General features: G+C 39.5%; 1 protein-coding gene across 6 annotated transcripts in view; it reads left to right on the top strand.

The window, feature by feature from the left end:
• The first annotated feature begins 2814 nt into the window (after positions 1–2814).
• The window catches only part of FCRL3 (Fc receptor like 3), a 45564-nt gene continuing 23319 nt past the window's right edge, over positions 2815–25059 (top strand). The window contains exons 1-8 of one of the 6 annotated variants that reach the window (XM_025287582.2): positions 2815–2884; positions 4263–4396; positions 14217–14237; positions 15318–15560; positions 16038–16277; positions 16516–16800; positions 17628–17915; positions 18449–18724. In XM_025287582.2, the coding sequence (XP_025143367.2) occupies positions 4300–4396; positions 14217–14237; positions 15318–15560; positions 16038–16277; positions 16516–16800; positions 17628–17915; positions 18449–18724 (1450 nt within the window). In that variant the 5' untranslated portion in view covers positions 2815–2884; positions 4263–4299. The other 5 variants (XM_044944173.1, XM_044944175.1, XM_044944174.1 and 2 more) reach the window with 5 other exon arrangements.

Consider the following 25059-nt stretch of genomic DNA (forward strand, 5'->3'; position numbering starts at 1 on the left):
GAATATTCAGGACTGATTTCCTTTAGGATGTACTGGTTTGATTTCCTTGCAATCCAAGGGACTCTTGAGACTCTTTTGCAACACCCCAGTTCAAAAACATCAATTCTTCAGCACTCGGCTTTCTTTGTGATCCAACTCTCACATCCATACATGACTACTGGAAAAACCATAGCTTTGACTAGACGGACCTTTGTCGGCAAAGTAATGTCTTTGCTTTTTCACATGCTGTCTAGGTTGGTCATAGCTTTTCTCTCAAGGATCAAGCATCTTTTAATTTCATGGCTGCAGTCACCATTTGTAGTGATTTTGGAGCCCAAGAAAATAAAGTCTGTCACTGTTTCCATCGTTTCCCCATCTACTTGCCATGAAGTGATGGGGCCAGATGGCATGATCTTCATTTTTTGAATGTTGAGTTTTAAGCCAGCTTTTTTACTCTCCTCTTTCACACTCATCAAGAGGCTCTTTAGTTCCTCTTTGCTTTCTACCATAAGGGTGGTGTCATCTGCATATCTGAGGTTATTGATATTTCTCTCAGCAATCTTGATTCCAGCTTGTAATTCACCAAGCCCAGCATTTCAGATGATGTACTCTGTATATAAGTTAAATAAGCAGGATGACAATATACAGCCTTGACATACTCCTTTCTTTGTTTGAAACCAGTCCAGTATTCCAGGTTCTAACTGTTGCTTCTTGACCTGCTTACTAGAAGTATAAAAGCAGGCACATTTTATTAACCAACACTTTCATAAAGGTGTTGTGTTTTTAGCATTTTCAGCATAAGTATATCTCTTTGTAGTATATTAGTTGTAAGTCCAAGAATCTAAAGAATTTCTTCCAATGATATACCATACTGATCCTCACTAACACTCTACTAGCCAAAAATTATTACCAGTGACCAAGCTCTAGAGCCCTGCTGCATAACTGTTGCATCTATTGTCAAAAACAATGTGTCATATAATTAAAAATTCATTAAGAAGATAGACATCATGTAAAGTGTTCCTTCTATAATAGAAAAAGAAAGGAAGGGAGGAAGAAAGGAAGGAGGAAAGAAGAGAAGGGAAGAAGAAAATAAAGCAAGCATGATGGAGAACACACCAGACTCTTTTCAGCTCCTGTGATACTATAGTTTAAGGAGAGAAAGGAACATCATACATGTTGAGTCCTGCCCCAGGCCACAGGTGAGAAGCCTTGCAAAGGCCACAGAAGGAGAACCCAAGGTCATCTCTGAAGCTGACTGAGACCCACTGTAACCATTCCCAAAAGCTCTTGATTATCAGCAGCAAACTTCCTGACTCCTAGTTAGGCAAAGATGTCCACTCCAAGAAACACCCTATAGTCTCCCTGCTGCTAAGTCGCTTCAGTCGTGCCCGACTCTGTACGACCCCATAGACGGCAGCCCACCAGGCTCCCCCGTCCCTGGGATTCTCCAGGCAAGAACACTGAAGTGGGTTGCCATTTCCTTCTCCAGTGCATGAAAGTGAAAAGTGAAAGTGAAGTCGCTCAGTCATGTCCGACTCCCAGCGACCGACCCCATGGACTGCAGCCTACCAGGCTCCTCCATCCATGGGATTCTCTAGGCAAGAGTACTGGAGTGGGGTGCCATTGCCTTCCAGCAGGAATTTTCTTTGTCTTGAGGCCATAAGAATTAGCTATTAACCCATAAAAACTGTCTGCTCTCCGTGGTCTGTCAGGAAGTCGGCCCACTGTGCTCACAGTGCCCACTTTATCTCTGCTCTTTATTCTTAATAAACTGAGTCCTTTCTGCAGTATTCTGTGCCTGGAAATTATTTTCCATCCTGCGCTTGGACTGCCTCAACAATGCAATCACATAAATGCATACAGAAAAACAAAATTTCATAACTGTCATGGGGGGAAAGAATAGAAAGACATTTGTTTAAAGAGGACTTCTTTCCCTTGTAGCCTCAGGATGGCCTCCTCAAAGAAGGGAAACCTGATCAGAGATTTCTCTAAGATAAAAATGTCTTTGAATGGTCATAACTTTCTATCCTACTGAGAATGGCCTGTCTATGTGTAGAGCATGCTTTCCCAGCAGAGGTGATATCAACCTCAAGGCAGCAAAAATTGGTCCTTGTAGAGGTGAAAAAAAAAATCTTATTTTTTATGTATAAAACATATATAATGAATACATAAAGATATACAGCTTATCTGTGCTATTGCTTCATACAGTAGGGAGGTGGTTAGGGAAAAAAAAAAAATCTAAATAGGCCCTTTGGGATGTGCTAATGAAATAAATGTCGAGAAATCCTGGTCTAGAGTTTTTGATAGTTTCTTTAAAAAATAATTATTAAATGCCTCCCTGCAAGAGAGATTTGGTAGAGGCACAGGGGATACAATGTTGGGTAAGATAAGCACGGGCCCTTAAATGTTAGCTGAAGAAAAGACATAAAAGCAAGCAAGAAAACAGAGGAAACAATTACAAATTATGATAAATGCTGTGGAAAAAGGGTACAAAGGCCTGAGATAGAAAATAAGCAGCTGAGACCTCTTCGACTGAAAGGTTAGGGCTCTGGCTTTAAAAACAGAAGTTTTGCAGAATGAGGCCTAACACCTGGTCTTTCCTTTGTAAGGCAGAAGCCTAACTTAAGCTTTGTTTGCTGAGGCATCCACTTCAAAGAACTACTTTGAATAAACATGTTTCCAGCCACTGGATAAGAAGGCAGCATGAAGGCCCATCCCCCAATTCCAGACTTTCTAGTTTTAGAGACATTGATTGATTTTCATAACTGACAATCTGGGCTTGGCGGTTCCCCCGCCCCCCCCCCCTTCTTGTGCCCCACCCCCCTTCAAGGTCAATAAAAGCAGAACCTCAGGCCTTTGACCTCATAGTGTAGCCTCAGGCGAGCCATGTGCTTTCCCGGATTCTGTGAGTAATAAACTTTTCTTTTTCAAACTTTCTTTGTGCTTATTGCTGAGGGTTGTCAACTACAAACTGGCACTTGCCGTCTACCTCTACGAGGATCAAATCGTGTGCTGCTGCAGCTGCCAATTTTCAACACCCTCTGAAAGGAGTTCAGGGTGGAGATCAGAAATGAGGCACTCTGTGCTCAATGGGAGTGGGGCTGGCCGGACAGGTCTTCAGATAGTTAGATATTTTCAAGAGCCGATTTTATGAGCCTAATTCTTGTATCTGCTCATATCTAGAAAAGCACATGGCGATGACTATTCCTTATGACCAGCAGAAAGCTTCACGTGACTAGTAGAAACCTTCTGTGAAAATATATGCTTGATTGTAGATATCCCCCCTTCACCAAAATCACAGATATACTGACCTTTCCCCACTGCCTCTTTGGAGAAGTTTCTCAGAGCTATCTGACATGCTGACTCCTGGGCTGCAGTCCTTATTTTGCCCCCCAATAAAGCTTAATTCAATTTTCACACTGTGCTTTTTTCTTTTTAAGTCGACAGGGTGTCTGGAGATCATAATCAGAACCACAAGGTTCTGCGCAGCCACACCACTGGTTATATAGGCTGGGTGTGCATGTGCTAAGTCCCTTCAGTTGTGTCTGACCCTTTGAGACCCTATGGACTGCAGCCATCAGGCTCCTCTGTCCATGGGATTCACCACTCCATGGAGTGGGTTATCATGCCCTCCTCCAGGAGATCTTCCTGACAGAGGGACTGAACCTGTGTCTCTTATGTCTCTTGCATTGGCAGGTGTGCTTTTTACCACCATTGCCACCTGGGAAGCCCAGTTATAAACTGAGGTGGGCACAAAACCGTTTCTTATTTAATGCTTGTTCATTTACCTCCTAATTTGCCTAGATCTAGGAGGAATTTACAGACAGACCCTTTAGCTAGTCTGTGAATTAAAAAAAAAGTCCTCTTCAAAAACTTCATGCCAATGTGTATTAGGTCAAAAGGTTTTTGTGTTTGCTTTGACACTTTGATTCTTTGTGACTCACACTACAAATCATAGTGGGACATCACAATCTATATTAGGAGCCTCATGCAGAACCAAAAGTTGTATGAATTCAAGGTAATGAAGGATTTTCCATTTTAAAAAATGGAAAAAAAAAAGTTATTTAAATGCTAGCAAATCCATAGCATGACCAAAGAACCCAGCACAACCTTGGAGACAATTCTCCTAAGAGCTGAGCTGTTGAAAGATGACTGTCAACATCTGAAAATGCACAGCTGCCGGGGTTGAAATACAAACAACATTTTTAAAGGTAGCTGTGTTAATTTTTCAGAACCCAAGGTGAAATAGGATTCTTTCACTTCCCCTTTTCTGATTCTTGCAGATCTCCTCTGAGTACCTCCCTTCTGTCTTCTTTGTGGATGGGAAATAAGCCCAGCTTTGGTGAAACAGATTTGCCCTGCTCTCAGCCACGCCAGTTCCCCATGCTTCTGTGGCTGCTGCTGCTGCTGATCCTGGGTGAGTAGATGGGTTGGACTGGACAGTGGCCTCTGTTCCTAAAACCAGCCAGGGAAAAACCAAGAAGCTTCTGCCTCTGCTCCCACTCAGGGTTTAGAGACATATAGCAAGTGTCAAGCAAAAGAAAAATGTACAATGTAAATGTGAATTAAGGTTTATTCGGGAACCTTACTGAGGACCATCAACCAGGAGACAGCCTCTCAGATAGATCTGAGGAACTGCTCTGAAGAACTAAGACAGAAGCCAGGATATTATCAACTTTTTTCTGGGAAAAACATGTAGTCAAGCATCAAAAGATCACTGCTAATCACAAAGAATGGGAATCTCAAGTTAGCAATTTAAATGCTTTTCGATGTATGGGAAGATGAAAAAGCCGAGTCATTTGAATTTTTTTTTTCTTAGTATGCATCTTAACTATCTAAGGATGAGTAAATCCAAAGCACAGAATGTTTTCTGTTTGTTTGTTTTTTTTTTCATCCTGAATTGTCCTCGGAGCCTACTGCCAGTGGGCAACCGCAGCAGCTAATGGCTTGATCCTTGTAGAACTGGAATAGCAAGCAACAGTTTTTTCCTTACAGTGCTCTTTGTTGGTCATAAATTTGACCAAGGTTTGGGAGGCATTTCATGATAGATTTATCCTATGGTGCTAAGAACGTTTATTCCTAATTAAGGCAAAGATCTCCATGATAGGGCATTCATGTACTATATCTGGATTAGGCCCTGCTAGTAACTTATAGTTCTCTGGATCATCTATCTTACTAATCTATTATGATCCAGGAAATGTTTTTCCCTTGTTACTTTTTCCCATGTCTAGAGTTACACGATTACAATTATTCTGTACAGAGTTATATGTGTAATCATTGCTTCAAGACTTTTAGCCATCATTAATTTTGTTGGAGGCTTCATTACACACATTAGATAATTCAAGAGACAACAATTTTACAAAATAGACAGAATATAAGTAATAGAGCTAGGAACATTAACAGGGTCAGACTAGAGCAGAAAGAGATACAAAGCATCTCTTTGTAGTTTGAAAACAACAAAGAGAGAACAGATTAAAATGATTTGTATAACTAGGTATAACCTGAATCACAAAAAGCCAAATTCTGGAGGATCAGGTAGAGAGAAAAAGATAAATGTTTCGTATTTGTTTACAAAGGTATACATTATCAATTGGTTGTAAGTCATAGTGTTAAAGGAAAGGTTTTCTGGAAAACTAAGGATTAAAAGTCAGCAATACTTCAGAAAAAAATATAAATTATAGGGACTTACCTGGCAGTCCAGTGGTTAGAAGTCAACACTTCTAATGCAAGGGGTGCAGGTTCGATCCCTGGTTAGGGAACTAAGATCCCACATGGTACATAGCAGTTAAATTAAAAAAAAAAAAAATATATATATATATATATATATTAGCTAGACAAGGCAATGGCACCCCACTCTGGTGCTCTTGCCTGGAAAATCCCATGGACGGAGGAGCCTGGTGGGCTGCAGTCCATGGGGTCGCTAAGAGTCGAACACGACTGAGCAACTTCACTTTCACTTTTCACTTTCATGCATTGGAGAAGGAAATGGCAACCCACTCCAGTGTTCTTGCCTGGAGAATCCCAGGGACGGGGGAGCCTGGTGGGTTGCCGTCTCTGGGGTCGCACAGAGTCGGACACGACTGAAGCGACTTAGCAGCAGCAGCAGCATATTAGCTATTTCAGTCCCATAAATTGATTCTTATTGATCTGGATGAAATTATCATTTTTTTTTGTTTGTTTTGTAATTTCTTACCCAGTTCAGTGGTATGATCTAAAAGTCTCAGAAAACTTGTTTGTTAAAAAGTCCTTTTTGTGAATCTTCTTAAAGATCTTCATTTTGTAAAACCATCAGAGTAAAACAATGACTGTCTATAAAAGGCAACAGATTTTAAATGGCATGGTTAAATATCGGATTGCTTTTAACTGACAAAAAATATACAATATTTTGCGACATACAATATTTTGAGATAATAGTTAGAATGATGACTAATAACATTATACCAGGATATATCAAATTTTTAGAAATTTCATAGAATTTTTGGAATCTCTATGTTAATGACATATATCCATATAATAAAACCTAAGAAGTTTTATCACCACTTATTTGGAAAAGACCCTGATGCTGGGAGGGATTGGGGGCAGGAGGAGAAGGGGACGACAGAGGATGAGACGGCTGGTTGCATCACTGACTCAATGGACATGAGTTTGCATAAACTCTGGGACTTGGTGATGGACAGGGAGGCCTGGCGCTGCGATTCATGGGGTCTAAAAGAGTCGGACACGACTGAGCGACTGAACTGAACTGAACTGATTTGACAATATTTCCCATGTATTAATAATTTAACATACCCAACAAACCTAATTAGTTTAATACCTCTCTTTACTTTGAAGTATCTCAAAGTTAGCTAGAAGTCTAAAGAACTTCATGTGGAATTTGACTTGAGAAGTTCATCAAAGATATTAAAAGGTTTTTAAAATATTTGGTTAAGTAGGACCATAGGTTACTGTGAAACAATTCTTATTCACCCAACTAAAGTGATAATAAAAGATTTTAAAGGCATATACAGACAGAAAGTTACAACAAATTACTTAAAAGGTAAAGAAACTTTACAATCCATTAATAAAAGCAGATCAATATTCTAAAAAAAACTGTTCTCTGAACATAAAAAAAAAAATTCTAGCTTGTACCAGCTTACTTTTAATATATAAATTTATTTACTCAAGTTTTATTTTAATCTTAGCCAGTCCTGACCATGCACAAAACTCTTTGAAGCTCGTTTCCCACAAACCTTCTATAACTTTCTTTTTTGCTTTCAGATTTTGCCCAGGGATTTTTCTTTCTTTCTTTCTCTCTGGAATAAAATGACTGTTTTTTCCCATAACAAAATGAATGTCCATTCTTTAATCCTTTTCCTTTTACACAAAGATATTGCCTTTAATAATTTTAGTACTTTAGATTATATATAAATTAGAATTCTTAACTTTTAAGTACCTTAATTTCTAGTAGACACTAAGAAGTAAGAAATGATGAACTGTCTTTTACATTAGCATTCTGTAGATTGGAAAATATAAATATTATTTATGATTCCTAAAAATTTGTGTTTTTTATAGGATATTTTTTAGTGTGGCACCAAAATTTTTATTAATAGTTCCAAGTATCTTTAGTTTCTCTGTAAAATGAAGCCTATATTTAGTAATTAATATTTCATTATTTTATTTGCAAATGATCTGATATTTAATAAATTTTCCTCATTTGAATTCACTTAGAAAAATTCTAAAGTTTTAAGAAATCAAAAATCTGGAAAAAATATTTTCAAGTAGATGTACCATAAAACACAATTATTTCTTAAGTGTTTACCTCAAAGTTCTTACCCCATTTGTAAATATTAAATTAATTTGTTTTCAACAGTTCTATTTAGCTTACCCATGAAAACTTTATGAGACATGAGACCAAGTCACCCATCATCCCAAGCTATTTTTCTTGCTGATAAATTTTATAACAGAGATAATATGATCTTATTTGAATTTTAGTAAACCTAAGTGTAATAAAAGTAAGACATATCTGTATTAATTAAACAAACTTGAATATAATACCAAATATTAATTTAATATCAAATATTTCCCAGATTGTGTGAATTTTAAATTCACTTGGGTAAGTTTCTAAAACATTTAAAAATATTTAATTTGTAAGTATCTACTTTTAAGTCTATTAGATAGAGATTTGTTATAAATTTAATTTTGATAATATTATCTGAAGGTAAAGGTATATCATCTGTATAACATACTTAATTCAGTTCAGTCACTCAGTTGTGTCTGACTCTTTGCAACCCCATGGACTGCTGCACGCCAGGCTCCGCTGACCATCACCAACTCCCGGAGCTTTCTCAAACTCATGTCCATCAAGTCAGTGATGCCATCCAATCGTCTCATCCTCTGTTGTCCCCTTCTCCTCTGGCCTTCAATCTTTTGCAGCATCAGGGTCTTTTCAAATAAGTCAGTTCTTCATATCAGGTAGCCAAAATATTGGAGCTTCAGCTTCAACATCAGTCCTTCCAATGAATATTCAGGACTGATTCCCTTTAGGATGGACTGGTTGGATCTCCTTGCAGTCCAAGGGACTCTCAAGCATCTTCTCCAACACTATAGTTCAAAAGCATCAGTTCTTCAGTGCTCAGCTTTCTTTATACTCCAACTCTCACACCCATACACAACTACTGGAAAAACCATAACTTTGACTAGAGTGACCTTTGTTGGTAAAGAAATGTCTCTGCTTTCTAATACTCTGTCTAGGTTGACCATAGCTTTACTTCCAGGGAGCAAGAGTTTTTTAATTTCATGGCTGCAGTTACCATCTACAGTAATTTTGGAGCCCCCCAAAATAAAGTCTCTCACTGTTTCTATTGTTTCCCATCTATTTGCCATGAAATGATGGGACCAGATGCCATGATCTTAGTTTTCTGAATGTTGAGTTTTAAGCCAACTTTTTCACTCTTCTCTTTCACTTTCCTCAAGAGGCTCTTTAATTCTTCATTTTCTGCTGTAAAGGTGGTGTCATCTGAGTATCTGAGGTTATTGATATTTCTCCCAGCAATCTTGATTCCATCCTGTGCTTCATCCAACCTGGTATTTCACATGATGCGTTCTGCATACAAGTTAAATAAGCAGGGTTACGATATACAGCCTTGATGTACACCCGATTTGGAACCAGTCTGTAGTTCCATGTCCAGTTCTAACCGGACATGCTCACAGATGTGTAGTAGACATAACTGAGATTGCATAGCTTCATTTTAAAACTTTGTCACGAGGTATTACAATATAAATGTACCAATTTATAAATAACAATTATTGTAAAAATTATTTGCTTAGATGATGAAGGCTTTTTACTATTTGTGGAAAAGCCTTTGAGATTTGTATCTGTCCTTGATAAATCCTTAAGAAAGCCATTAATTAGATTTTGGGTGAGAGAAACTTTCCAGCAGCTTGAGTTATTTTGTTTGCTTTTGTTTTAGATAGGTAAAAAGTGGATTTATTTAGAGAGACACACATTCCACAGACAGAACACAGTCCATCTGAAAAAGCAAGGAAGGCAGTCCTGAAAGAAAGACACTCTACAGAGTGTGGGCCATCTCAGGAGGCAAGAGTGCCAGCAGTTTGAGTTTTAAAAGGTCTCTTTTTTCCTTTTTTTCCCTCTTCATCTTCAGATTCAACCTGATTGATTTAATTAGGCTTAGTCTCAGGTCACTGTGAGTTGTATTTTCTGATTTGTAGCCATTTGAGGGACAAAGACAGTTGCTTTTAATTCCCCAAAGAACTGGTCTGCTGCCTAAATGATTTTATTTTTATTTTTTTTGCCTAAATGATTTTAAAAAGTTGATTTGCCCAGCTATATCCAGCTATATTTTCTTTAATTTACTTTTTTTATATATCAACAAGATGATATTCAGCTAAACTGGAAGACAAGAGTTCTATATTCTAGAACTTTTAGATTCAATTTACTATGTCTTCAAAAGTGTATACAAGATATTCAATAAGGACACTCTTTGTGAGTTGACAAGTTAAACATAGCAATCTATCCTAGAGAAAAAAAAAATTATTGCTTTTATTAGTCCCTGAATATTAGCCCCAGTTTTTACTTTATACTGTGTGGGCTTAGGTAACTCTATTGGTTTCTTTTAGTATGTTTAACTAATACTGCCCAAGGGGCAGATGTATATGCTCCATCTTATAATACAAGGCAAGGGAAGCATTGCTCAGAGATGTAATGTCTATACCACAGTACAATTAGGTGAAAGAGATGTAACCATCTTATTGAAAGCTCATTCAAATAGTCCAGTTTTTATAAGATTTCATTTTAGTTGTATAACTCTTATACCTTTAACTCTACCCTCCCTCCATCAGGACCCCATCAACAAGTTTTGGTCTTAAAAGGAGTCCTGAAACTTTCCTTTTTATCACCCTGGCCATTTAATCCATTTGTGTGTAAAAGGTTTTTGGGTCCCCAGTGAGGGGTCAAGCCCAGGGACACAGGCCCTTTTGTCAGTCTTAACTTGATTAATTGATCTCACTGTTGTCCCAAGTAAATGCTAGTCAGGTATCTCAGCGTAATTTTCTTCCAGCCTTTAAATTTTGTTTCAAAACAGGGATAAGTAGAGTGAACTACACTGTTGCAGGGACCAACTGGGGGGTCCCTTTGGTCTATCCAACCTCAGGTAGTGTTAACTCAAAACCTTTGTTTTAATCCCATCAGCATCTATTTTATTTATCTCATTTCCTAATAACCATCTAAAGATTTCCATCCTGTTGAGATAAGCCCTTTTAAAATTTTCACCTTGTTAGAAAGAAGTCTCTTGACTTGCCTCTCAGTTTCTTATTTCTCTGTTAATCTACCTAACTTACATTAATTAAGCTAATTTTTTGTTAGCATCTTTAAGGCTCATTGAAGGGAAGCTGAGACCACAAATAAAGCTTCCCCAAACAGTTTTTGTTTGTTCCTTTAAACTAAGGGAGTTTTTAAGATTAGCTGTTACATATGTGTAGTATTTTTCATAGGCAACAATAGAACAGCTCTTTAATTTCAGAGCTCTCTAAAAATTTACCAGTTTAGAAGTTTCTCCTATTTAAAGAATCCATTGTCTGGCCATTGATGAATAGTATCTTGTGAGCATGCTAAGTTGCTTCAGTTGTGTCTGACTGTTTGTGACCCTCTGGACTGTAGCCCACCAGGCTTCTCTGTCCATGGGATTTTTCAGGCAAGAATACTGGAGTGGGTTGCCATGCCCTCCTCCAGGGGAATCTTCTCGACCTAGAGATTGAATCCTCACCTCTTACATCTCCTGCATTGGTAGGTTGGTTCTTTACCACTACAGCCACCGGAGAAGCCCTGAATAGTATCTAAATACTGACTCAAACCCATAAGACATAAGAGGCATTCTCAGAAGAGAATACAAAGGATGCAGCTTTCATAAGATACAGAAAGTTTATTCCCCCAAACAGCCTAAGAAATTAATGCCTTTGTTGCACAGGTAGACACAGCAAAGACTGAAATGACAAAGGCCCTTTATGGGCTAGGATTCTATTTTTTGTTTCTTTCAATTGGAGGCTAATTACTTTACAATATTGCGGTGGTTTTTGCCATACATTCAGATAAATCAGCCACGGGTGTACATGTGTTCCCCATCCTGACCCTCCCTCCCACCTCTCTCCCCATCCCATCCCTCAGGGTCATCCCAGTGCACCAGCCCTGAGCACCCTGTCTCATGCATCAAACCTGGACTGGCAGTCTATTTTACATATGATAATATACATGCTATATATATTTCAATTCTATTCTCTCAAATCACCCCACCCTTGCCTTCTCCCAGAGTCCAAAAGTCTGTTCTTTACATCTGTGTCTCTTTTGCTGTCTTGCATATGGGGTAATCGTTACCATCTTTCTAAATTCCATATATATGCGTTAATATACTGTATTGGTGTTTTTCTTTCTGACTTACCTCGCTCTGTATAATAGGCTCCAGTTTCATCCACCTCATTAGAACTGATTCAAATGCATTATTTTAACTAGCTGAGTAATATTCCATCATGTATATGTACCACAGCTTTCTTATCCATTCATCTGCTGATGGACATCTAGGTTGCTTCCATGTCCTGGCTATTGTAAACAGTGCTGCAATGAACATTGGGGTACATGTGTCTCTTTCAATTCTGGTTTTCTTGGTGTGTATGCCCAGCAGTGAGATTGCTCGGTTGTATGGCAGTTCTATTTCCAGTTTTTAAAGGAATCTCCACGCTGTTCTCCATAGTGGCTGTACTAGTTTGCATTCCCACCAACAGTGTAAGAGGGTTCCCTTTTCTCCGCACCCTTTCCAGCATTTATTGTTTGTAGACTTTTGGATAGCAGCTGTTCTGACTGGTATGAAATGGTACCTCACTGTGGTTTTGATTTGCATTTCTCTGATAATGGGTGATATTGAGCATCTTTTCATGTAGGCTAGGATTCTTTATAACAAATTTTCCCAAGAGCTGGCATAGCCAGACAAAATGACTGCTTGAAATCCCAGTTGATTCAATTGCCTGCCAAATGTACACCATATGTGTACCTTCCCATGGCAGAGACTTAGCTCTCAAAACACAGGATAAAATGCCTAAGAAGTCCAGATATAACATTTACTTCTCAAAGGCACAAGGAGAGAAATTCAAGTTCCTCCTGGAAGGGCTTTGTTACAACCTTTAAGGTCAGAATTTTGAAAACATGCTTTATCAGGCTGACTTTCTTCTAATCAGTCTTGAAATGTCAAAAGAAGCCTATCTTGGCCACTTGAGGACAAGATTTCCTTTGATTTCCAATTAAGCAAGTACCTATAAGAATAAATTCCATAGGGACCTAAACAAGGCTGGAGTGTTAGTTGGGGGCTGACTTTCTGACGCCCCTCATTTCACCCAGTCTAGAATGCTCAGTGTCTTTCAACCAGGCTCCCCCAGTACCTTTAAACTGGGGTTGGGGGAGGCAGAGGCTAGATCTCTGTCGTATATCAAAGAATAAAACTCAAGATCATCAACCAATAATTGGGAGATCCGAAAGCCAGGAGGGACTCATCCAAGTTTGTCTAAGTTCGCAGAAGAGAAGAATGGGCACAAGAGTCCCTGCTGGTATCAGGGCTCCGGATCTTTGTAGAGTTAAGGCAAAGGAATGAAGTCTGCTCTGGATTCCTTTGTGATCACCAATACCATTGAATGAAAGAGAAGCTCTCAATGTAAAATTTGAGTCAAGTTTTATGTGCGACCTTACTGAGTACTATAGTCCAAAAGACAGCCTCTGAGCTCCAAGTAACTGGTCTGAAGAAGTAAGGCAGGAGCCAGGACATACACATGAACTTTTTCGGTGGGAAAAACATGTAGTCAAGCATCAAAAGGTTACTGCTAATCACATGGAAGAGAAATCTCAATGATTTTAGTGCTTTTCTCTGTATGGGAAGACTTAAGAATCTGGGGTCACTTGAAAATTTCCCTTAGATATGCATCTTATCTAAGGAGCCAATATACCCAAAGCACAGAATGTCTCCTGTCTTTCTTTATCCTGAACTTCCTGCAGAGTACACTGTGGGCAATTGTGGTGGCTAATAGCTTGATCCTTGTACAAACTGCAATGGCAGGCAACATTTTTTTCTTTACACAAGAGATGGAAAATGAGCAGAGTTGGGTCGCAGGAGAACTAAAAGACTCTGCATACAACCAGCATGGCAAATCAATTATATTACCCTTGGTTCCTCAACCAATTTTTTTTTTTCATTTTGTAGGAAGTTTAGATGTTTCTTTCTGTCAAACCCTCTCTGTATCCCTCACATAAATAATTATTTTCAAAATTTAGGTGAGTAAGGGAAGATCTACTAAGAAATATGGTTCCCTTCTTGAGACTTGATGCCATAATTTAACCAGAGATCGAAAAAGGAGGAGGAACAATGTCCAAGAAATGAGAGGAGAATAAACCATTTCTACAAGCCCTTCTCTACATTGCTGAGTTCAGGCTAGAGAAGAGAGGGAAGGAATGAACTATGAAGCTGCTAAGAGATGAGCCAGGGTTGTGGATACAAGTCGTTCATATTTATAAAGCAAATTACAGGCTATTCTTTTTCTGTTTGTTTGAGGACTACAGGAATCATAGAATGGGGGCAAAGAAATGGGAAGGAAAAACTAAAAGAGTGGTGGTGGCTGTGTTATTGGAACATTTCTCAGATTGTCTAAGTGAAAATGTTTGAAAAATTGTGCTCTGTGCTAATCCTTAAATCTTGGCTTCCTCACAGCTCCTGGAAGAAATCAATCAGGTCAGTTTTCCCTTTTCTCTGTTCCTCCCGGTCTCTGGGCATTGGTCCTCCCAGCCAGCACCACCTGTCCCCGTAAATGAGGCCTGTGGTAACGCACCAACATCAGTGGTGTTGCTACTCTGAGGTCACACCTGTTGCGACAGTGGGTGAGCAAACCCTCTTCTGATCTCTCCTGTCTTCAGTTCTTTCCCTATTATTGAATGCCATAGTGTATAAGGGAAGAAAATGTTTGCAGAAGGAACGACAGAGGCAGGAAACTGATGTTTAAAGATCCTCGGATTTAAGCTCCTGTATTCCCTAAGACCCCGCCCTCTGTATGTCCAAGCCGGTGCCACTATCAAAGAGCACAGAAACAGCTCCTATTCACAGAGGGAAATGCTATGGCCAAATCTTTATATATCTCTAAAAGAAACTCATGTCACAGAACTGTTTCAATTTCTGGTCCCGTTGGTCATTTGCAATTATATACACAAATATGATTATGCAAGCAGTCCATGCCCCTTTGTTTAATCTTTTTTCATGTGTTGTGTATCCATTGCTGATTATGTTCACCTTAGGTGGAGAGTTGAAAAACATTGCCCTCCCCATAGAATCTAAAATTAAGCGAGGTTTAAAAGAATTGTAAGTGAAAAAAATCTTGCTCATTAAATATTAACAACCAAGAAGGAACTGGTTTTTCAGTCTAGAAACTGCTTCTGAGGTATATACATCCCAGGTTCACTTTTCCCTTGACAAGAATGTGTAGGACAAGAGCTTTCAGAATCAGCCCACTTACAGGCCCTCAAATATAGCTCAGTCTTCACCCATCTATAAATCATATCTCCTGAAGTTTTCTGAGCCCATTCCAGGAACCTACACCCCCACCACAACTAGGCAAAAAAAAAAAAAAAAAAGAACAGATTCTGTATGAGGTATTTCTCCAAGTTAATACCTCCAAATGGAGGTATTACTCCATTTCCAATCCTGTCCCTAATAGGAATTAGCCCAGAAAAACTCCTAGTTGCAGCTGGGCCTTTCCCTATGTTCCACCCACCTCCTATTCACCTTCACCTGCCTTTGTCTTCCCTATTTCGCCTTTAGGAGTAACTCCAAAAGCTTTCCTTCTCCTCAACCCTCCATGGTCCACAAACTTCCACAAAGACAAAGTGACTCTCACGTGCAGGGATTCCCTTTCTCCAGCCCAAGGAGACATATATTGGTATTATAATGAGAATTTGTTGAATAAAAAGTCTGAAGAGATCCAAATACACAAGACTGGATATTACAAATGCAAGACCCAAAGATCTTCTCTCAGTGACCCCGTACATGTGGATTTTTCATCTGGTGAGAAAGGAAAGGGGGTGGTCTCTGAAACTAAACCCCTGGGCAGTATGTCTAAGGGCTGGGGAACTGATGGGAGCTGAGATAAGATTGTAAATAGGCATGAGGATATTTGATGTACTGACCCCAGCGGGGGAAATAAGGAGATAGGGCAGCAACAGAATGCTGTCTTGTCCATCTTTTCCATCCAGAGAAGTATAAGTCAGAAATCACCAGGTAAAAGGGATTCAAGTCTGAAGAAAGATGAGGTATAAAATTCCTCTTTTAACCATATGCATGGGGATTGCCTAAGGACATTTTCTGGAAATGACTTCATTATCCTAGGATAAGGGAGAACTGTGCTTGGGGACCATGTAGAAATGTTGATGGAGGGTATTTTCAGGTGTACAGGATCGTAGCTCTTTCTTCATGTGCAGAAATGAGAGTTTGAAGAAAGAAGCATCAGGGAATAAACTGAGTGTATTCCTCTACTCTTTGCAGACAAGCTGATCCTTCAGGCTCCACACTCTGTCTTTGAAGGAGATGAGGTTGTTCTCAGATGCCAGGCAAGAGAAGAAGCAAAAGAAAAAAGATTTTACAGAAATGAAACACAAATTCAACCAAACTTCACTCTACAGTCAGTCTCCATGAACAATGACAAATATCATTGTACTGCTCTTGTGAGAGGCTTTTGGACATGGAATAAAGAAATTTCAAAACATCTAACAATTCAAGTTCAAGGTAACGGCTGCCCTCCTGTGGGTAATAGGACTCAGCAGGGAAACAGTGTGTGACAATTTAGGGAGTGGCTCATCAACGGGGATTTCATGAAATGCCTCCTGTCCTAGGAGGGAGATGGGAGGTGATTCCACCTGCTTGGGTCCTTGTGTTCTACTGGCTGATGCTGAGTGCTCATATGCGTCTTTCCAGGATCCCTGAGCTGCGCTATCCTGAGAACTGTGTTTGTTCTTCTCTCTAGAGCTGTTTTCCCCTCCTATGCTGATAGCCAGCCCCTCTGCACCCACAGAGGGGAGCCCGGTGACCCTGAAATGTGAGACGAGGCTCCCTCCACAGAGGTCACACATTCAGCTTCAATTCTGCTTCTTCAGAGAAGACAAGGCTTTGGGGAAATGCTGGAGCAGCTCTCCAGAGTTCAAATTACCCACTGTGTGGAGTGAAGATGCAGAGTCTTACTGGTGCCAGGCAGAGTCAGTGACTCCACCTATCAGAAAAAGAAGCTTGAGATCACAGTTATATGTGCAGAGTGAGTATTTATGGAGTTGCTCTTCCAGAGTCAGAGCTGGGGAGATGAAAGCAGAGCAATGACATTTCCTGCTCCCTGGGACAGTGAACATAACCAAGAGGAGCTTTCTGCTATCCTGATATCCTTCTCACTTCAGGTTCAACACTGGCCTAATGTCCCTAGAACATTCTCTTCCATCTAACTCAGTTAATAGCAATTGTTGATCAATTGCTGGGTCCCCAGCCCTTTGGAGGTGACAGAGCCATACAGCATATGTTCTCTCAAGAGCCACAGATAATTAGAAGCACAGATGACCACATGCAGTCTTTAGAGGTCCCTATGCTTCTTCCATTTGTTGACCTAAACATATTCTAAAATAAAAGAGGAAATTAAACATGAACTGGTGTAATCAGAAAAATACATGGGAAGATGGGAGTGAGAATGGAGAAGAGTCTTGAAGGATAGGAGAGGGGTTTGAATTTTAGGATAGAAGTAATATTCTCAGGGTTCTGTTTCTTTTGAACAGAAGTAAGACCACTCATTTTGTGGTCATTGGTGCACCAAAGATTCCTTAAGTATAGGTGTCCATAAAATGTGACTGCTATCAATATTAGGTTTAAGATCAAGAACCCGTCACTGCATTCTCCAAGGATGGGAACTGCTGTGCGTGGTGGGAGGGGTATTTGCTACCTTTATAATAACACACACACTTAATTCCCTGTTGCTTACTTTGGCCCCCTGCTTATTGTGTCTGCTGCTATTGACTTATTCATGGCAGAACCAGCCTTCTCCTTGATCCTGAAGTTTCTGCCATGAGAATCTTCATGTATCATCTTGTGTCCTCCCAGGAATCCCTGTGTCTGATGTAACTCTAGAGATCCAGCCCCCTGAGGGGCAGCTTACTGAAGGAGAAAATCTGCTCCTTATCTGCTCAGTAGCCAAGGGTACAGGGACTGTCACATTCTCCTGGCACAGAGAGGGCACAGTAAGAAGTTTGGGAAGAAAGACCCAGCGTTCCTTGTCGGCGGTGCTGCAGATACTCACTGTGAAGGAGAGCGATGCTGGGAGATACTACTGTGCAGCTGACAACATTCACGGTCCCATCCTCAGTAAAGTGATCAGAGTCACTCTGAGAAGTAAGTTCTCGATTCTTTCTATTCAGCCTCAGTTCACAAGCCAGTGTTTAGCTTGTCAATTAGCCATGAAGCTCTTTGGAAGGAGGCAAAGGAATAGAGGTGTAAAGATTTAGAAGCTAACTAATGAATGGCCAAGATGACAAAAGTTGAAGACATCTTATGTCTTATGGAGCAAACTGAAAACAGTAGTAGTGATGAAAGCAAAATCATCTAAGATTACTCTTCATGGTTCAAGTGATATGTCCATATTTAGGCTTCCCTGGTAGCTCAGTTGGTAAAGAATCTGCCTGCAATGCAGGAGACCAGGGTTTGATCCCTGGGTTGGGAAGATCCCCTGGAGAAGGAACTGGCAATGCTCTCCAGTATTATTGCCTTAAAAAATCCCACAGATAAAGGAGCCTGTCAGGCTACAGTCCATGGGGTCATAAGAGTTAGACACAACTTAGTGACTAAACCACCACCAGGCTTCTTGAGTGTGGTTATGAGTCTGGCACAGCATCAGAGTCCTCTGACAACTCTTTTGTATCTTTCAGTTCCAGTATCTCGCCCTGTCTTCACCCTCACATCTCCTAGGATGCAGGCTATGGTGGGGGATGTGGTGGAGCTTCACTGTGAGTCCCAAAGGGGCTCTCCCCCTATCTTGTACCGATTCTATCATGAGAATGTCATCCTTGGAAGCAGCTCAGTTCCCTCTGGAAGAGCAGTCTTCAAATTTTCTCTGACTGCAGAACATTCTGGCAACTACTCCTGTGAGGCTGACAATAGCCTGGGGGTCCAGCGCAGTGACAGGGTGATTCTCAGTGTCACAGGTGAGTAGGATATGCCCACAGCAATTACAGACAAGAACAGAGTATGTCCTCTCCTTTAGGCTACCTGCTGGCGCGACATTCCATCAGACTCCTTGTTCTTCTGCCTCTACCTGAGAGTCCTGGGATTCCTTCTTCTGACTATACATTCAGGAACTTAGGCCATTCCTAATGTTTTTCCTACATTTATTGAGATGATCATATGATTTGTATTCTTCACTTTATTAATATGGCATATCATGTTGACTGATTTGAAAATGTTGAACCATCCTTGCATACATAGAATAAGTCCCACTTGATCATAGTGTACGATCCTTTTAAAGTATTGTTGTGTTTGGTTTACTAATAGTTTGTTGATTTTTTGTGTCTATGTTATCTGAGATAATGGTCTATAATTTTCTTTGTCTGATTTTGGTATCAGAATGCTGGCTTTGTAAAATGTCAGGAAGTATTCTTTTCTCTTCAGTTTTTAAAAAAACTATTTTGAGAAGAATAGGATTTAAATCACCTTTGACTATTTGCTAGAATTTGACCTGTAAAGTCATCTGATCCTGTGCTTTTTTATTCTTGGGAGTTTTTGATTCTTGTTTTTCTCTTTACTAGTGATTAGTCATTCAAATTTCACTTTTTATGATTCAGTCTTGGACAGTTGTATGATTCTAAGAATTTGTCCATTTATTCTAGGTTGCCCGATTTGTTGGCACATAACTGTTCATAATATTCTTATATAATCCTCCGTATTTTGGGGCATCCATTGTTATAGCTCCTCTTTTGCTTCTGATTTTATTTATCAAAGCTTTGTCTCATTTTTCTTAGTGAATGTAGCAAAAGGTTTGTAAATTTTTATCTAGCTTTTAAAAGAAGTAGGTCTTAGTTTTTGTCAATCTTTTGTATTTTGCTTTTAGCGTATATTTCATTTATCTTCTAATCTTTATCATTTCTTTCCTCATACTGACTCTGGGCTTCATTTGTTCTTTTCCTAGTTCCTTTATGTGCAAAGTTAGATTTTTTTATGTCATATTTTCATTGTCATTTGTCTTCATTGTTTCATTTCTCCTTTGCTCTCTCGTTTGACCCAATAGTTGTTTCTCAGCAAATTGTTTAGTCTTCACATATATGTGATTTTCCAGATTTCTTTTTGTGGTTGATCTCCAATTTCATACCATTGTAATCAAGAAAGATGGTTGATATGATTTCAATCTTAAAGTCATTGAGACTTGTTTTGTGTTCCAATACATGGTCAATCTTTGAGAAAGTTTCATGAGCAGCTAAGTACGTGTATTGTACCACATTTGAATGGAATGTTCTATATAAATTTATCAAGACTGCCTGGTCTAATGTTTCTTTTAAGGCTGCTATTTCCTTGTTGACTTTTTACCTGTATGCTCTATTCATTAATGTAGGTGGGGTGTTGTAGTTCCCTACTGTTATTGTGTTGCTCTCCGTTTCTCCCTTTAGGTCTGTTAATAATTGCTTTGTATATTTGGGTGCTGCTATGTTAGCTACATATGCATTTATCACTGTTCTATCTTCTTGGTGAATTGTCCCTTTTACCATTACATAATATCCATTTTTGTCCTTTGTTACCTTTCCTGGTTTGAGGCTTATTTCACTTAATATGAGTGTGGCTACACACACTTTATTTTGGTTGCCATATGCATGGAGTATCATCTTCTATTACTCTGTCCCGCCACTCTAGGTCTTTTGATTGGTGAATTCAATCCATTTACATTTAAGGTGGTTATTGATAAAGGAAAACTTTAGTGCTGTCCATTTTATTTTGTAGTGCTGTCCTTTTTATTTTCTGGTTGCTCTCTATCTCCTTTTTTTTCCTCTTAAGTTTTGCATGTCATCTTGGTTTTGTGGCTTTCTATGAAATTTTTATCAATTTCCTCTTTTTTTTTGTATCTCTGCTTTAGATTTATGTTATATGGTTACCTTGAGGTCTACATAAAACCTCTCATAGATAAAGTAGTCCATTTTCTGTATTCTGGCCTGGAGAATCCCGTGGACAGAGGAGCCTTGGTGAGCTACAGCCCATAGGGTCACAAAAGTTGGACACAACTGAAGCACACACTGCTGAGAGCATTTAATTTTCATTTAATGATGTGAGTTTTATTCTTTCCCTCTTCCCCTCTTATGCTTTTGTTGTCTCAAGTTATCTCTTTTTATGCTGTGAGATTGCTACCAAATTGAAGTAGCAATAGTTTTTTTTTTTTTTTTTGCTTCCTCCTTTTACCTTTATGCTATAATAAAGTATTTAAAGCCTATTCTGAGTTGCAATTTTCTGATTCTATATATAACTTTCCTCAAAGTATTGTGTATTTTTGCCTTTTTGTTTTTAGTAGAGAGCTTCTTTAAACATTTATTGTAAGCAGAACCAGTGTTGATGAATTTCCTCAGCTTTCATTTGTTTGGGAAGATCTTTGTTTTTCCTTCACATCTGAATAATAACTTTGCTAGAAAAAATAGTCTTGAGTGACACTTTTTATTTTTTAGTATTTTGAGAATGTCACTCGATTCCTTCTTGTCCTGTAGAGTTTCTGTTGAGACACCTGATCATAGGCTCATGGGGATTCTCATGTAGGTACAATACTTTTTTCCTCCTGGCTGCCTTAAAAATCCTTTCTTTGTCATTGACTTTTGACAATTTTAATATAATATGTCTTGTGCAAGGTATTTTTGCATTGAGGTAATTAGGTGTTAGTTTCATGAATTTATATATCCAGTTTCTTTCCCAGATTTGGGAAGTTCTCAGCTATTATTTGTTTAAATATACTCTCTCAGTTATTATTTGTTTGAATATAACTGAGAGACTTCCCCTTTCCCTGTCTTCTCCTGGGATACCCCTTTATCTAATGTTGCCTTTCCTAAAAGAGTCATATAGCTTCTGGAGAATTCCCTCATTTTTAAATTATCTTACTTTTTTCTCCTCATATACTTGTAGCATTTCTAAATTTCTATTATCAAGCCTGCTAATTCTCTCTTTCATAGAGTCTAATCTATTTCCAAAGCTTTCCAAGACATTATTCTTAACATTTACTGAGTTCTTCAATTCCAAAATTTTTGTTTGGCTCTTTTTAAGAGTTTTAATGTCTCTGGTATTTTTTCTGTTTACTAGTTTTATTTCTGAGCTCTTTAGTCTGGCTTTCTGATTTTTATTGCAGCTTGCTGAGTTTCTTCATGACAGCAATTTTTAATTCTTTCTCAGTTAGATCATAATATTTTATGACAGTAAGTTTGGTTTCTGGAGAATTGCCATTTTCTTTTCGTGGTACAGTGCTACTGTGATTCTTCATGGTACTTGAGTTTTCCCTCTGCTGGTGCGTTTGATGTAGTGTTAGAGGCCTTTCTTTTGTCTTCCAGTAGGTGGTGCTATGGCATAAGTTTCTGTTTTCTCACACCTAGGCTTACTCCGGTTATATTTGGGAGTAGTCACTTTCCATCCTTCCCCGTCTCTGCAAAAGGTGTGGCTCTATTATCGCTTCTTGTGTCTCCGGGGTTACTGCTGCTTTGCCCCGGAAGTGAGGCTATTATTGTCACCCGGTGCCCCAGGATGGCGGGCTCTTCCCTCATGTCTGGGATCCCCTGAGTCATAGTTTTACCAACGCAGGGAGAAAGAAAGGGCAGGATGGGAGCCAGGGTGAGACTGGCACCTCTGCCTTGTCTCATGCTGGAAAGTTTGTGGACTCTGCTGCTACGGGTTAAGGGGTAGGGGCCAGAACTGGGGCCAGGGGGAACCCATTAAAAAATGAGTAAAGGACTTGAATAGGCATCTCTCCAAAAAAAGATATATAAATGTCTATTAAGTACACACACACAAAGCTCAACATTACTCATTATTAGGGAAATTCAGACCAAAAAAAGCTACAATGAAATACCGCCTCATACTCATTAGGATGGATACTATAAAAAATAACAGAAAATAACAAGTATTGGCCAGGATGTGGAGAAATTGGAATCCTTGTGTGATCGTTGTGAGTGATCACACCATCATGGTTATTTGGGTAGTGAAGATCTTTTTTGTACAGTTCTTCGGTGTATTCTTGCCACCTCTTCTTAATATCTTCTGCTTCTGTTAGGTCCATACCATTTCTGTCCTTTACTGTGCCTGTCTTTGCTTGAAATGTTATCTTGGTATCTCTAATTTTCTTGAAGAGATCTCTACTCTTTCCCATTCTATTGTTTTCCTCTATTTCTTTGCATTGATCACTAAAAACGGCTTTCTTATCTCTCCTTGCTGTTCTTTGGAAGTGTACATTCAGATGGGTATATCTTTCCTTTTCTCTTTTGTGAAAGCTTCTCTTCTTTTCTCAGCTATTTGTAAGGCCTCCTCAGACAATCATTTTGCCTTCTGCATTTCTTTTTCTTGGGGATGGTGTAGATCCCTGCCTCCTGTACAATGTCACAAACCTCCATCCATAGTTCTTCAGGCACCCTGCCTATCAGATCTAATCCCTTGAATCTATTTCTCACTTCTACTGTATAATCATAAGGGGTTTGATTTAGGTCATATCTGAATGGTCTAGTGGTTTTCCCTACTTTCTTCAATTTAAGTCTGAATTTGGCAATGAGGAGTTCATGATCTGAGCCACAGTCAGTTCCCAGTCTTGTTTTTGCTGACTGTATAAAGCTTCTCCATCTTTGGCTGCAAAGAATATAATCAATCTGATTTTGGTTTTGACCATCTGGTGATGTCCATGAGTAGAGTTGTCTCTTGTGTTGCTGGAAGAGGGTGTTTGCTATGACAAGTTCGTTCTCTTGAAAAAACTCAGTTAGCCTTTGCCCTGCTTAATTTTGTACTCCAAGGCCAAACTTGCCTGTTACTCCAGGTACCTCTTGACTTCCTAATTTTGCATTCCAGTCCCCTATGATGAAAAAGACATCTTTTTTGGCTGTTAGTTCTAGAATGTCTTGTAGGTCTTCATAGAACCATTCAACTTCAGCTTCTTCGGCATTAGTGATTGAGCATAGACTTGGATTTCTGTGATATTTAATGGTTGGGCTTCCCTGATAGCTCAGTTGGTAAAGAATCCACCTGCAATGCAGGAGACACCAGTTGGATTCCTGGATTGGGAAGATCCCCTGGAGAAGGGAAAGGCTATCCACTCAAGTATTCTGGTCTGGAGAATTCCTTGGACTGTATAGTCTATGGGGTCGCAAGGAGTCGGACATGACTGAGTGACTTTAACTTGTCTTGGAAATGAACAGAGATCATTCTGTCATTTTTGAGATTGTATCCAAGTACTTCATTTCAGACTCTTGTTGACTATGAAGGCTACTCCATTTCTTCTAAGGGATTCTAGCCCAAAGTAGTAGATATAATGGTCATCTGAATTAAATTCAACCATGCTGGTCCATTTTAGTTCACTGATTCCTAAACTGTCGATGTTCACTCTTGCCATCTCCTGTTTGACCACTTCCAATTTACCTTGATTCATGGACCTAACATTCCAGGTTCCTATGCAATATTGTTCTTTACAGCATAGGACTTTATTTCCATCACCAGTCACATCCACAACTGGGTGTTGTTTTTGCTTTGGCTTCATCTCTTCATTCTTTCTGGAGTTATTTCTCCACTCTTCTTCCGTAGTATTTTGGGCACCTACAGACCTAGGGAGTTCATCTTTCAGTGTCATATCTTTTTGCCTTTTCATACTGTTCATGGGGTTCTCAAGGCCAGAATACTGACGTGATTTGACATTCCTTTCTCCAGTGGACCACATTTTGTCAGAACTCTCTACCATGACCTTGTCTGTCTTGGCTTTACACAGCATGGCTCATAGTTTCGTTGAGTTAGACAGGCTGTGTTCCATGTGATCAGATTGGCTAGTTTTGTATGATTGTGGTTTTCATTCTGTCTGCCCTCTAATGAATGAGGAAAAGAGGCTTATGGGAGCTTCTTGATGGAAGAGACTGACTGTGGGGGAAACTGGTCTTATTCTGATGGGTGGGGCCATGATCAGTAAATCTTCAATCCTACTTTCTGTTGATGGGCAGGGCTGTGTTCCCTTCCTGTTGTTTGGCCTGAGGCCAAACTGTCGACCCACACCTCCACAACAGACTCCTGGACACTCACAGGCAAGCCTGGCTCAGTCTCTTGTGGGGACACTGCTCCTTTCTCCTGGCTCCTGGCTTGCTTGCACAAGGTTTTGTTTGTGCCCTCCAAGGTCCTGTTTCTCCAGTCTGTGGAAGTTCTGTAATCAAATCCCACTGCCCTCCAAAGTCAAATTCCCTGAGGGTTCTCAGTCCCTTTGCAGGATATCCAGGTTGGGAAATCTGTTTCGGGTCCTAGAACTTTCTTAACAGTGAAGAATTTCTTTGGTATAATTGTTCTG

Source organism: Bubalus bubalis, chromosome 6 (assembly GCF_019923935.1).
Source record: "Bubalus bubalis isolate 160015118507 breed Murrah chromosome 6, NDDB_SH_1, whole genome shotgun sequence".
In the NCBI taxonomy this organism is placed as follows: Eukaryota; Metazoa; Chordata; class Mammalia; order Artiodactyla; family Bovidae; genus Bubalus; species Bubalus bubalis.